This window comes from Nothoprocta perdicaria, unplaced genomic scaffold (assembly GCF_003342845.1).
Source record: "Nothoprocta perdicaria isolate Ctin4 unplaced genomic scaffold, notPer1 scaffold_147, whole genome shotgun sequence".
Taxonomy (NCBI): domain Eukaryota; kingdom Metazoa; phylum Chordata; class Aves; order Tinamiformes; family Tinamidae; genus Nothoprocta; species Nothoprocta perdicaria.
The window spans coordinates 1,029,021-1,042,156 of record NW_020454616.1 but is presented as its reverse complement, the minus strand read 5'-3'; the positions used below and the strand labels follow the sequence as shown (position 1 = coordinate 1,042,156).

Here is a 13,136-nt window from a genome sequence, read left to right as displayed (position 1 = left end):
TTCCATAGAGGCATCAGTATTTGAAGTGCCACTTTTTGGTACAATGCTTAGCAGAAAAATGCTCTCAAAGGACCTGGCGCTTCCTGCTTTTCGTAGTTCCTTGGGATTATTTAGTTCTCTGTGCCAGAACTGGCATGGAAGCCATTCATCATTTGGGACTGCCTGGAGAGGGGATAGTGTGAGTGACTCCACATTTTTGGAAGAAAAAGGCCTAATCTGTGTACAAGACTTGAGTAAAACAAGTCAAAATAGCTGCTGCAGGGGGAAGGGTCGTGTCTCACAGGGCTGCTTCTGGTCTCTGAGTCAAGGCCAGCGATTTCCAGTTTGGAGTGTGAGCTTGTGTGTGGAGGGGCTGCATCCAGCACTTAGCTTAAGTGGAGCTCGGCCTGAGGCATCTGAGAGCCTTGGAAAAGTGCCCGAGTCAGCTGAGAATTTGGTGCTGCTGGATGGATTTGGTAACTGTGTGAAATAAGTCCAGCTGTAGCAAAGTGTGTCACATCTGTGATTATGTCATACTCGGTGGTCAGTTTTAACGGGGGCGGCCTTCATATACCTCTCAAAGTTTCAAAGTTTCAAACTTTCTTAGTTTCAAACTGAGTTCAAACTCGAGGTTCTTGTGCAACTCTGTTGCCTGAGCTAATGGCAATCTTTCTTTCCCATTTAATTAGGCTGAGAGGCAGAGGTGTTAGATTTTGGGAGTCAGTGGAACTGAACTACCTACTGGAACAGGTAGTAGCAGCAGTTACTTTGCTCTCTGAAATAATTCCAGAAAGAAAACTACTATAAATGATGGTGTTTTGCGTTTAAAGTAACTCCAGGATTTCTTAACAAGGTCCCTACGGTGACACGATTGTCTCTAAGCAGATTTTACACACTGCAGTCATGGCTGTACTTCTTTGCAAGGTTTAAATTGCCATAAAAGACTTGGTCACAGGAGGAAAATGAACATGTTGCAGAGAGAAGACGAGTTTGGAGATGCTTGGTCAGTGTGTGTATGTGTGTGTAACCAGATTAACAAGTGCTTCATCCTCCTGCTTACGTGCTGGCCTTTTCCGCCCCATAACCTGTGGGTAGGAGCAGTGGAGCTGAAGTTCTCACCTGCCTTAGTGAGTCAGGTGGATGCCTCTAAGAAACCACATAATAAACATTCTTGAGTTCACATACTTAAAAACTGCTTTTAATTCTCCATATTAAAAAGCACATCAAGGATATGAAGTCAAGCAGTCAGATTTTCATAAGTGCCCTATAAATAAGGGTGGTCTGTGCACATTGGATCAACCTCTACAAATGAGGAAGGGAGCTGGAGACGGGCACACCTGGGCACTTGTCCCAGCACATTTTTCTTTGCAGTATTTTTAGCTGTTTTGAATTTTCAATAGAGCTCAGCAACCCAGTGTTTATTTTCCAGCCCAAAATCTGAATTTACTTTCCCCTGTTTTTAGTTTTGCTACAGCTGTGAGTAGCTAAATTGCTTCTAAATCATGGTGATCTTGCTGGGCTGCTGCAGTCAAAAATCATATGGAGGTTTCCTGTCACAATTTCTGGTCAAGATTGTTGTTTGTAGGAGCATTGCCTCCAGGGAAGTGAAGGAGGATCCAGCAGCAGCAGCATCTTAACGATGAAACTAGTAATCAGTGCTGCTGAGCCCACCTTCGGCCACAGCTGGAGGTGCCCGAAGCCCCTGGCAGCCATGGACAGAGCAGCTACAGAACTGTGTGTGTAGTGCAAGCAAAGAGTGAATATTCAAACATTAAAATCCTTGTCCTTAACTTGGCCTATGCCCGTGCAGAGTCCTGGAGGCAGTTGCAGTAATTATTCTTCTGCTGCTGCACGGGCTGGGCTAAGCCAGCCTCACATTAGAGTGGTGCATGAGGAAATTAGGATCCACTAGGAAATACGCGTTCCTGCCTGCCTGGGGAGGAGAATGGGACCTAAGTTCCCCATGGCTCTGCAGAAACTCCCTGTCAACCTCTTCCTCAAGCAGCACAATGAAACTCCAGAAATCATATCCTGATGAATGGGTTACAATCACCAGTGCCAGGGGACCAAGGGATCCGCTGCAGCACGTTGCTGCCTGCCACATGAGGGCACGTAATGAGAGCAATGGGATTTCCCATTTTGTGCTCCTCGTTTCTCCTCTATCAGATTTATAGTGGTGCCGAGGTGTTGAACACAGCAAGGGCTGCTGGCAGCTCTTTAATCTGAGAAGTAATTACTGGGTCTGTGCAAGCAGCAGGGAGTTGGGCACAAGAAGAAAACAGCTCCTTGGCATAGCTGCGCTCTGCGGTGTTGTTTGCATGACGGGTTTGAGTTTTGATTTCCTTATCAGGCTTGGATAACTGTGCCTGCAGTTTGCTCTGCATAGATACTGCGGCCTCCATATCAAGCAACCTTGGGATTCAAGATCTGGGTCAAAAATATGTATGCTGAATATATTTAATAAAGTATTGCGATTTTTCTGATTCACTTTGGGGAAGAAAGGGGGAATCGTTTAAACTGACTTCAGAAGAGAGGCTACTATGTCAGTGTCTTAGAAGCCCCAACTGTATTTTGTGTCTATTTTCTTAAGACTGGTAGCTGTTTTTATCAGCAACAGTTTGTTTCCTAAAACAGTGGTCTCTTAATGACACAGATGACCAGTGTATCCTCCTTACGAAGAGCAGACAAACTTGTGGGTTTTGTGACAGGATTGTGGCTGATCAGAAGTGGAAATGGAGCGAACGGTTGCAGGTGCCCCAGACGTCTGGGAGCATGGCCGAGTGCCTGAGGAAGGTTCTTTTGTAAGAACCACCCACGGAAATGAATCTTGGATCTTTGGATCTTTTGGTCCTGGGTCTTTGGTGCAGCCTTTGTTATTCGTGAGACGTGTAGTATTACATTTAATCAAAATTTGTCGATTCCTGATGGCAGCCGAATCCTCCTGCTTATTTGACCACTTTCCTTTGCAGTGTGTGGATCTGAGCTGCAATGAACTGAGTGAAATCACACTGCCTGAAAACCTGCCTCCCAAGCTGCAAGAGCTGGACCTGACTGGAAATCCCAGGCTAGCCTTGGACCACAAAAGCCTAGAGCTGCTCAAGTAAGTTAGCTTAAGAGTGGAGAGGGGACAGACTCCTGACATAAATACGTGACAAAACTGCAATACACAGAAATGTATTTCTCTTTAAGTAGCATGACTCCTGACAGAGGATCAGAGAGTAATAAATTGTATAGACAACTCGTAAGTTGATCAGGTATAACCACTATTGGAGTAATTTGACATCTCTTTTAATTCTGACACCAGATTTAATGAAAATATTGGGTTTATTTCACTACCGGGACATCAGTAACTTTTTAGTATTTATGTTTTTGCTCATATTTGTTGGAATAATCTCTTGGATCCTTTTTTGACACTGTTTCTCATTGCCTCTTCACATACTGCTATTTGTTGTCCTCCTCATACTTCTCTGTTTTTCCATCATTTATTTCATTTCCTGGTTACTTTGTACTGGGACCCTCTATTTCTTTTCCATCTGCCAGTTTATTTCCTGTCCTGCAACTAAGGTGTCATCCATGAGGGAAATTTAGGAAGCACCTTGTGCCTGTTTGGGTGCTCTCAAGAATGACTGAATTGCATCCCCATTAGGGATTGATTTTGGAGGTTTATGTACACATTCTTCCATAATGTGTCCTGAAACTATCGTACTGAACTGGATAATCTGTCTTGGGCCCTTCTTCTAGGATAGAAGGGAACAGAACCAGCTCTAAATTTTCTTCTAGGTCTGTTTAATCATTTAGTGAATGATTTGGGGGACTGTTGATGTGCTTAAAAAGGCTGAGCATTTGCTTCATGTAGCTCGTTCATCGATGGCTCACTGCACGCCAAAAAGCCTCCCGAAGCAGCAGTGTGTTGTGTTGCTGTGGTTCATAGGAAAAAGAGTGTCGAAAGCTACCTGAATTTGCTTCAACTTAAAGGAAAAGATCGGCTTTTAGGCGTGACAGGCAGATGAGGTAGGCAAGCCAGTCCTTGGCCTTAACTGGATCCCATGCCCAGTTGCACTACTGTGTGTTTTTAAGTCCTAAGCAGAAGAACATACAGTTGTACACTGTATATTTTCACTGGCATGATTTTTTTCTTTCTTCTTGCTTTTATTCTCTTTTTTAAAAGAAAACTTAAGGAATCTTGAGGACTTAGATTTCTTTTTTAAAGTCCTCAGGCCTATTCTCTTCCTTGCAAATATTCACTAGCCCTGGGCAGTTGTTTCAGGCCTCCTGGGAGCTTCTTAGTGGATGCACATGTTGGTGTGCTACACTGACTTCCACAGTGTGCTGCTGTACTTGAACTGAGGGGGGAGATGCTCCTTTGGCTCGGAGAAATCCTGTCATTTATGTTCCTCTCCTCTCTCCTCTCCCTTCCCCACATTATTCACATTTGTAGCTATTTATGGAGCATGTTTGGCTGTAAGGTGCCCTGGCCGCTGCTGTGTTAGCATCGAGAGACGCGACCGGGTGCGAGCGCCCTTGGGGCTGCCGGCGCAGGGTGTCTGAGGCCGCCAGATGCCGGCAGGCCCTGGTGTGCTCGGCCCGGCCGGGCGTTTGGGTGGCGGCAGGGAGCGCTCTCAGGGGCGCCCGGGCCTCCCTGCTGCGTCCTTTCCTACATGGCCACGCTCCAGGAAGGGCCGCGGTGCCGGGAGCTCGGGCAGCGCCCGAGGCGCTTGCGGCAACAGGGCCCGGCGGAGCTCTGCGCCGGCGGTGAAGGGTGTCAACAGGCAGGGCTGCTCTCCTTAAGCCTTGTGTTCCTGGAAATTCAGGCCATGCTGGCTGTAAATGGGGAGCGTGGAGGGCCGGGGCCCGAGCTAGAAGCCACCCTGTCAAACCAGGGAAGGCCGAAGGGCTGAGGTGCCTGCGCCGACGGGAGGCCGGGGACACCTCTTAGCAGGGGCAGGCACGTTGCTGGTCTGCAACTGCTGCCTGTTGTTGTGGAAAGCTGATCTCCGTGCTGCTGTTTCTAAAGGCATTTTTTTCCCCCTTAAGGGCTGATGTGGGTCATGCAGATTTCATCTGAATACAAGGAAAAGAAAGCAGAGACTTACTCAAAATGGGTGGGAGAGAAGCATGAGTTATAAAATGACTCTCCTGTTCCAGCTTTCATCAAGCTAGTGACAAATTAGCCCTGAATTCCTTCTGGCCGAGTGTGAAAAACACAGCAAAGGGGTGGGGGTAGGGGAAAGCAAAGCCACATAAGCCAAGCAGTGCAGCTGACCTCAGGGAGGCTCTGCTGCTTGCAGCTTTTCTGTTCCCTGTATGTGGACAGATAAAAGCAGCCACCCCGGTGTCCTGCTTTGTTCTACTCTATTAAGTGTAATACTGTGGTAGACCTAGAAGAAGAAAGCTGCTCTCTCCACGTTTTAAGCGAGATCCCACCAGCATGTTGTTCCAGTGCACCTTTCCCTTCTCCTTGCAGCAATATCCGCTGCTTCAAGATTGACCAGCCCTCGGCAGGAGATGCCTCAGGAGCTCCAGCAGTGTGGAGCCACGGTTACACAGAAGCATCAGGAGTCAAGAACAAGTAAGACCCAAGTGGTTTTTACATTTTTTTTTCCTACACAAGCATCCTAGCAGCTGCATGTCTCTCTGCTGATACAAAAAAACTCTTTTTTAAGTGAATGTTTTGGGAGATTTTGGACCTCAGAAGGGCAGAGGCCGTGCCATGACATGTATTTGTACCTTGGGTCCCTGCCTGGCTCTCAACTTTCTGCTTTGTTAGAGGAGTTGCCAAGATACAAGGGTAACAGACACATTTAGTCTTTGCAAGACTCCCAGTATTTGCAAGAGATCCAAATGTTTATTTTTCTCTTTGGAAACCTGCTTTGTCGTGAACTAAGATGTTTACCAGGCAAATCAGGGTGCTAAGGGAAAAGGTAGAATGGCCAAACTCCGAATATTCAGAATATGTGGAACTTGCATGACTAAGGTAACACTTGACAAATAACATAGTGGAGGTCTGCCTGTCTGGGTGTTGCTGGCTGTGTGAGGAGTCTTTCTTTGCTGTGTCAGTAACTTTTTTGAAGCCTTCTGCTACGCAGGTTTCCCTGGCAAATGCCAGTAGACCCCTTTACTTAGTCAAAATACAACAGCTAGCTAGTCACCACTGTGTCCCGTCATTAAGATTGCTTTGGGGGGGTAAGTGCAGGTTCAGTTGGCATTGCTCTGAGGATGCTTTTCCTCTTAAAACCTGCCTTTCTGCACGCGGCGCCGCGCTCGTTCCGCAGGCTGTGCGTGGCGGCGCTCTCGGCCAACAACTTCTGCGACAACCGCGAGGCCCTGTACGGCGTCTTCGACGGCGACCGCAATGTGGAGGTGCCCTACCTGCTGCAGTGCACCATGAGCGACGTCCTGGCCGAGGAGCTGCAGCGGACCAAGAACGAGGAGGAGTACATGATCAACACCTTCATCGTCATGCAGCGGTGAGCCGGCCCCCGCCCGCCCGCCTGCCTCGCTGCGGCGCTCCCGGCTGCAAACCTGCCCTTCCCCTGCTGAGGAAGAGCGGGAGAGGGGGGAAAACCCCACCGTGGTGCCCGGCAGCTGTGCTTTCTCTTGATTTTTGTTCTGTTTTTGTGGATATTGGTGGCTCTCCCTTCAGGTGTGTGGGGGGGAATCCTGCACTTCGCCACCCACCCAAACAGAATAAAAGAGCCTCACGATTCTTAAATGTTCGTGACGAAGCAGTGGGTGGAAGTTTTACTCTTTTTTTGCTATCTTCTTTAAGTCTTGCTGCTCTGAATGGGCAGCAGCCAAGGCAGCGGTGTGAATATCCTCATCATTTTTTAAAAAAAACTTCCTCACTACTGCAGCCTGCAAAGCCTGGGCTGGTCCCTCCTGTTTCTCTGTATTGATTCAGGCTATGTAAAGGCCACACAACTGTTTAAAACTTGCATTTTGACTCCTTCAACATGTCTATTTTGTATTATCTACGGTCTCATTTGACCGTAGAGGGAATATCACTTGAGCGAGGCCCAAGCGAAGCGATATGATAGCTCTGGCTGTAACAGTAGCCGTGCCTGGTGGTTTGGAACCAGTGTGTGTTTGAATGTGCTGCTCTTGTCAGAATAAGAAATTGTGCCTGGGGAAACACTGTTGAGTGAAGGAGGAGGAGGAAGGGAATCCAACAAAAGAGGAGAAGGAGGTCAGGGAAACAAAGGAGAGAGCAAACAAGCAGCCTAGAAACCCAGGAAATGGATCGAGTTAAAAGTAGCATCGCTTTGTCATTCGAGTGCTGCCTTTTTGAAGAGGAAAAAATAATAAAGTCCCAGTGCCCAGGAGCAGGGGCAGTAGGGTGGGAGTGACGCGTCCCAGCACCGGATGGAAGGGCCTCCTTCCCACGGCCGCTGGGGCCGGTGCCTCCGCTAGCGCCGCAGCAGGAGCGCTGAACACTCCCAGCCCCAGCAAACCCAGTGCTGGGAGCACTTGCCGGGGGTCTGCTCACTGCTAATGGAATTTCACAGGAATGCGGCATTTCTGCTAAACGTTTTGAGTTTTGTTTACTCTCTTTTAGTGTCTCAAGGCAAAATAAGCTAACCAGTCCTTTGGAGAGCCAGAAATAGTATTCATTCTAGCTGCGTTTAGCCATTCACTGAGGGCTACTGAGTGGTGCTCTGCAACATTCCTGGAGTGGTTTTTAATATTTTTTTTTAACTGAAGCTTGGGTACAAGTGTATTGGCACGCGAGCTCTCCTGCTGTCTGAACCCAGACTTCTTAGCTGCACTACCTGGTCTTAATGTAGTTTTAGCAGGCTCTCTAATTCACCTTTGAAATTACTGAAGGTGAAGGCACCTGCAAACAGTACTGGGAAGGATAAACATTTTCTCACAGTCCTGTTTAAATTCATCAAGTATAGCTAACAGAATGTGCATTCATTTCAATACTAATGACAGAGTTCGGGATTCTGAAACTTGGTTTACTTTTTTACTTGGTCCATAATGTGATTTTTTTATATGTGTGTGTTTTCTGGGTTTTGACTTTTTTCCATTTTTTTTTACTACTGTGAACGAGGCTTTATTTTTAAGAGCACAAGTGATAGGTTAGTAGCTGATGTGACAAATGAGACACATACCTTCTTAGAATAGCTAGCAGCTTAGCAGCTGTGCCTTATTGTTCATTTTTATCCTTCTTTCCCATAGATTTATCACAGAATCACAGAGGGGTTGATGTTGGAAGGGACCTCCAGAGATCACCTAGTCCAAGCCCCTGCTCCAGCAGGGACACCCAGAGCACGGGGCACAGGGCGGCATCCAGGCGGGTTGGGAAGATCTCCAGAGAAGGAGCCTCCACAGCCCCCCTGGGCAGCCTGTGCCAGGGCACTGGCACCGTAATACTCTACAGTTAGACAAACCACAAAATAGCGAGCCTCTAGCTTAGCTCTTTGCTTAAAAATGTTTTCTAAAGCTAAAGTTACATGTTAAAATGTGTAGCCTAGAAGCCAAAGCTGTGGCTCTTCTTAAGCTCTCCCTGAACTTATGTAACGGTCTTGGTGTTCCAGCACTTGAGCACTCCTCCTGACCTGACCCAAGCCCAGGCTTCCGAGCGACCTGCTCTCAGACCGAGGAGAGCAACGACCCTCTGTGATGAGGGTGGAGAGGCTGGGGTGCCCGCCTGCCCGTGGAAGCAGCGCCGCACTCTGCGAGCGCCCTGCCACGCACCCCTAGGGTCGCAGCCCTCGGGGAGACTTGGCTGGGTTTCTGCCAGGGAGCCAGTAGAGTTAATGCCCCAAGTGCTTGTGCTTGCAGAGCGGTGGTTGTTGCTCCATAGTACCCGTAACACGTGCTTTCCAATGAATGAACAATCTCTGTCTTGTTCAAATTCCAGGAAACTTGGAACAGCCGGACAAAAACTTGGAGGCTCTGCTGTCCTTTGCCACATAAAGCATGATCCCATGGACCCCGGTGGGTGCTTCACGCTAACCTCAGCAAACGTGGGGAAGTGCCAAACCATCCTCTGCCGGAATGGGAAGCCTCTGCCGCTGTCCAGGTGTTATGTGATGAGCTGTGAAGAAGAGCTGAAGAGGATCAAGCAGCACAAGGCCATTATCACAGAGGTCAGAGAGCTGTCGTGTTGAGGGAAGAAGGGTTGCTCCAAGTTGCAGCTTCCTTTGAGGGTAGTTGCACAGCAACGTGTAAAACTAGATGTCCGTGTTAGCACCTTCTGAGGGATGGTGGTAGCAGTTTGGATTCTAGAGTAGTTGTTTTTCCTTCAGGGTGGTTCCTGTTGGGTTGCGTGTGACTGCGAACGTGTTGTGTTGAAAGAGGGAAGCCGAGACCCTCCTCCTCGTTGGGAGAGGAATTGCTGTGTCAATGTGGTCGCAAAGAGCCCTCCCACCCCAAAGGGGCCCAGAGGATGAGAGGGCAGAAGCCAGGCTGCCCTTCCCGCAGGAAGCTCCCGGCTGGCTCTCGTTGCTGTCAGAGCCCATGAGCTCCCAGGGCTGTGGAGAGCCCCGAGGGAGAAGCCAGTGCTCGGACTGGGAGCCACGGAAAGGTTTCCTTCCTTGCCTGGATCCAGCAGGCAGCCCGTGAGCGCTGGGGGCCGGCCGCAGGCCCCGTGCGAGGGGAGCGAGGCTGCTCGCTCCCTCCTTGCCTTGCCTGGCGTGGCTCGTGCACAGGATAGGTACGGGGGGAGCAAGGGGCACAGAGGCGGCTGCCGAGCACACGTGTCGGGGGCGCGTGCGGAGCCCAGCACGTGCCTGGTCGTCTTGCCAGCAAGAGGTGACACTCAAACGTGAGGGGCTGGAAGGGAGGCGCTCTGCAGCAGAGCATTTGTCACCAGGGCTCTGTCGTCTCGTTGCTTCGCAGGGGAGAAGGGAGATTTCTGAGAAGAGTCTTAAGATGACTCACTGATTTCATGCCCTTTGATGCCCTGTCACTTCTGTCAGACTTCTAACGGGGAAGCTAACAAGCCAGCAAGATTTGTTTTCCTTCTGAATGGTTTTAAAGGGGAAGCTTTTTGAGTCTCGTTTCACGTTGCTGTGGCGCTTTGCTCCGTAAGGACCGCTGCTGTCACCAGCTGGAGCGGCGGCCAGGAGAGGCCCGCGCTGGCGGTTGGTCTCGAGCGCCCCGTGGGTGCAGCCGTGGGTGCCCCCGGGCTGGCGAGTGAGCACATTCCCCCTGCCAGGTGCTCGCTGCCTATTCCGGCAGCTCGGATCCGAGGCAGGACACGATCCAGGCACTTGGATATGTATGGGGTTCGCTGTTCAAATATGCCCATTTTTCATAGTGTTTTCCCTTCAGATACTAGCCCCCCTCTTGGAAATGTCATATCTAAGTGGGAGCATAGTAAGTAACTGGGGCATGTAAAACATTTCACTGCAGCTCAGCAGCCTGAGAGATGCAGACTTGCACTCTGCTGCAGTTGGCTTGCACACCCCATTTAGAGCCTCCTTCTAATGACCCTTAGCTCGCAAAGCGAGGTGCCGAGACGAAGCCCACGTTGTCACCGCCGCACGAGAAGGGTCACAGCCGAAGGACCTGCCGCCAAACCGAGCGGCTCCCTCGGTTGGCGTGATCTCGCTCTGCACGAAGGCACATCTCGTGGCAGGGCAGGGAGGGCCCGGTGTGACTCACTGGCAAACACGAGTCCAGCTGGCTCTCCCAGCTGCAGAGATAGGTAGATGGATGGGTGGATGGATGGACGGACGGATGACTCCTTGTTGCAGACCTGCACTGTGCTGCTCCGTGCACAGGTGATGCCTTTAGGCAAGGGAGGCTTAGCACAAGATCTGGAACCAGCCTGAGCTGTGCTCAGCCTCAGCCCTGTCCCTCTGCTCCTCCGTCCTCCCTGCTGCGTGTGGCCGTGTTTGGGCTGTGGCCGAAGCGGCCACCAAGCGAACGTGAGGCCGTGCAAGCGCCATGCGTGGCCTCATGGGCAAGGCCATGCAAGCTTGCCCGCCGTGTGCCCAATTTCCTGTCCTTTCTCCTTGCAGGACGGCAAAGTGAACGGTGTGACAGACTCCACGAGAATCTTGGGCTACACCTTCCTTCACCCGAGCGTCGTGCCGCGTCCTCACGTGCAGTCCATCACGCTGACCCCGCAGGACGAGTTCTTCATCCTGGGGAGCAAGGGCCTGTGGGAGAGCCTCTCCATGGAGGAGGCGGTGGAGGCGGTGAGGAACGTGCCCGACGCGCTGGCGGCCGCCAAGAAGCTGTGCACGCTGGCGCAGAGCTACGGCTGCAACGACAGCCTGAGCGCCGTGGTGGTGCAGCTCAACGTGTCGGAGGAGAGCTGCTGCTGCTGCGAGCTGGCCGGCGTGCCCCCGCCCAGCCCCGGCATCTTCGCGCCCTCCGTCAGCGTGGTCATCAAGGAGCGGCCGGCCGAGGCGCTCGCCATGCCCTCCTCCAGCAGCGGCGTCGCCTCCGAGATCAGCAGCGAGATCTCCACGTCGGAGATGAGCAGCGAGGTGGGCTCCACGGCCTCGGACGAGCCGCCGCCGGGCACGCTGAGCGAGAGCGGCGCCGCCTACGCCGGGGAGCCGCGCTGCTCGCTGCACCCCGTCTGCCTCTCGGGCTCCTTCCAGCGGCAGCTCTCCAGCGCCACCTTCTCCAGCGCCTTCTCCGACAACGGCCTCGACAGCGACGACGAGGAGCCCATCGAGGGCGTCTTCAGCAACGGCAGCCGCGTGGAGGTGGAGGTGGACATCCACTGCGGCCGCGCCAAGGAGAAGCAGCTCCTGCAGGCGCCCCCCGAGGCCAGCGACGAGGGCATCGTCATCAGTGCCAACGAGGAGGAGCCCGGCGCGCCCAGGAGAGCCGAGGGCTCCGCCACGGGCACCATGGGGCGCCGGCGGGGCAACGGCTCCGTGGCGCCGCACGAGCGGAGCCACAACCTCATCGAGGTGGCGGCAGACGCGCCGCTCAGGAAGACGGGCGGCTACTTCGCCGCTCCGGCGCAGCCCGATCCGGACGACCAGTTCATCATCCCCCCGGAGCTGGAGGAGGAGGTCAAGGAGATCATGAAGCAGCACCAGGAGCAGCAGCAGCAGCAGCAGCAGCGGCAGTACCAGGTGGAGCACGTGGCAGACTATTACGATACTCCGCTATGACCCTCCCTACGTCCTGCTCCGGAGCGAGCGAGGCTTGGGAGCGGGGCCCGCTGGGGCCGCCGTGCAGCAGGGCCCTCCTCCTCCTCCTCCTCTTCCTCCTCCTCCTCACACACGTCCCTTCCCCTGCCCCACCACTACAGAGACTGCAGCTTCTCCGTCTGTTAGGTTTAATATCCACTGACTTTCTTCTAGAGATGCTTTACCAGTAAGGTTTAAAATAGTTAACTTTCCCTTAACATATCAAGCGTTTAAAAAAAAAAAAGAAAGAAAACAAAAATACAAATAATGAAAAGGTTTAATATATTGCTGAGAAACAGATGATGATGTAATATTTTTTAAAATGGCTCGTTTGTTTTGTTTGTTTGAAAAGCAGGGCGGTAGCCAGTGCTAAATGATTTAAGTAATATTGTAATACTGTATTTCTTTGAGAGAAAAGGCTTTTTTTGGTCTTGAAAATGATAGACATTTGTAGAATATGGAGACTAACTCCTAGGAGTTGCTTTACTCTTTCAGGTGACTTAAGTCACTGAGATTCACTAATTTTCTCTGAGAGAACAGTTGATTGGGAAATTATTGTAAATAGCTCAGTGTTGTATAGTGATGCTTACTTGTTTTGTAGCCTTGGCATTAAGGACACAACCTGAACAACTCTTTTCTTAAGCGACTGTTTGGGCCATGGTCATCGGACATAGCGGGCAGAGTGACGGTGTACGAGGTAGCTAGCAATTAGATGGGATAGACCATTTAAAAAACAAAAAAAATCCTCTGGTCTCTTTCTTTTCCTTACTTTTACAGACACGTTTTGTGTTCCTTATTGCTGCCACAACCAGCATGATTGTATAGAGCTCATTTGCTGTAGAACATTTACATACCGAGAGTTATATTAAAGCAGAATGCACAAATGAACATGTCATAATTTTTGTTATAATAAATATGGAATTTACAGACGATGTCTGCTCTTGTGTCTGAGTCGCTGTGCAGCAGTTCTTCAGCAGCAGCTTGCTCTGGCTCACCACAGTGCTACCAGTGACACGGGGAAGGGATTTTCTTTTTCTGTTCTTTTAAATG

At 50.8% G+C, this 13,136-nt stretch overlaps 1 protein-coding gene across 1 annotated transcript in view; it reads left to right on the top strand.

Moving 5' to 3' along the window:
- Nucleotides 1–12,068, top strand: part of PHLPP1 (PH domain and leucine rich repeat protein phosphatase 1) — a 119,971-nt gene extending 107,903 nt beyond the window's left edge. Inside the window, exons 13-17 of the mRNA XM_026034549.1 lie at nt 2,949–3,079; nt 5,444–5,548; nt 6,252–6,446; nt 8,846–9,074; nt 10,953–12,068. Coding sequence (XP_025890334.1) covers nt 2,949–3,079; nt 5,444–5,548; nt 6,252–6,446; nt 8,846–9,074; nt 10,953–12,068 — 1,776 coding nt within the window. The remainder of the gene's footprint in view (nt 1–2,948; nt 3,080–5,443; nt 5,549–6,251; nt 6,447–8,845; nt 9,075–10,952) is intronic.
- Nucleotides 12,069–13,136: the final 1,068 nt, after the last annotated feature.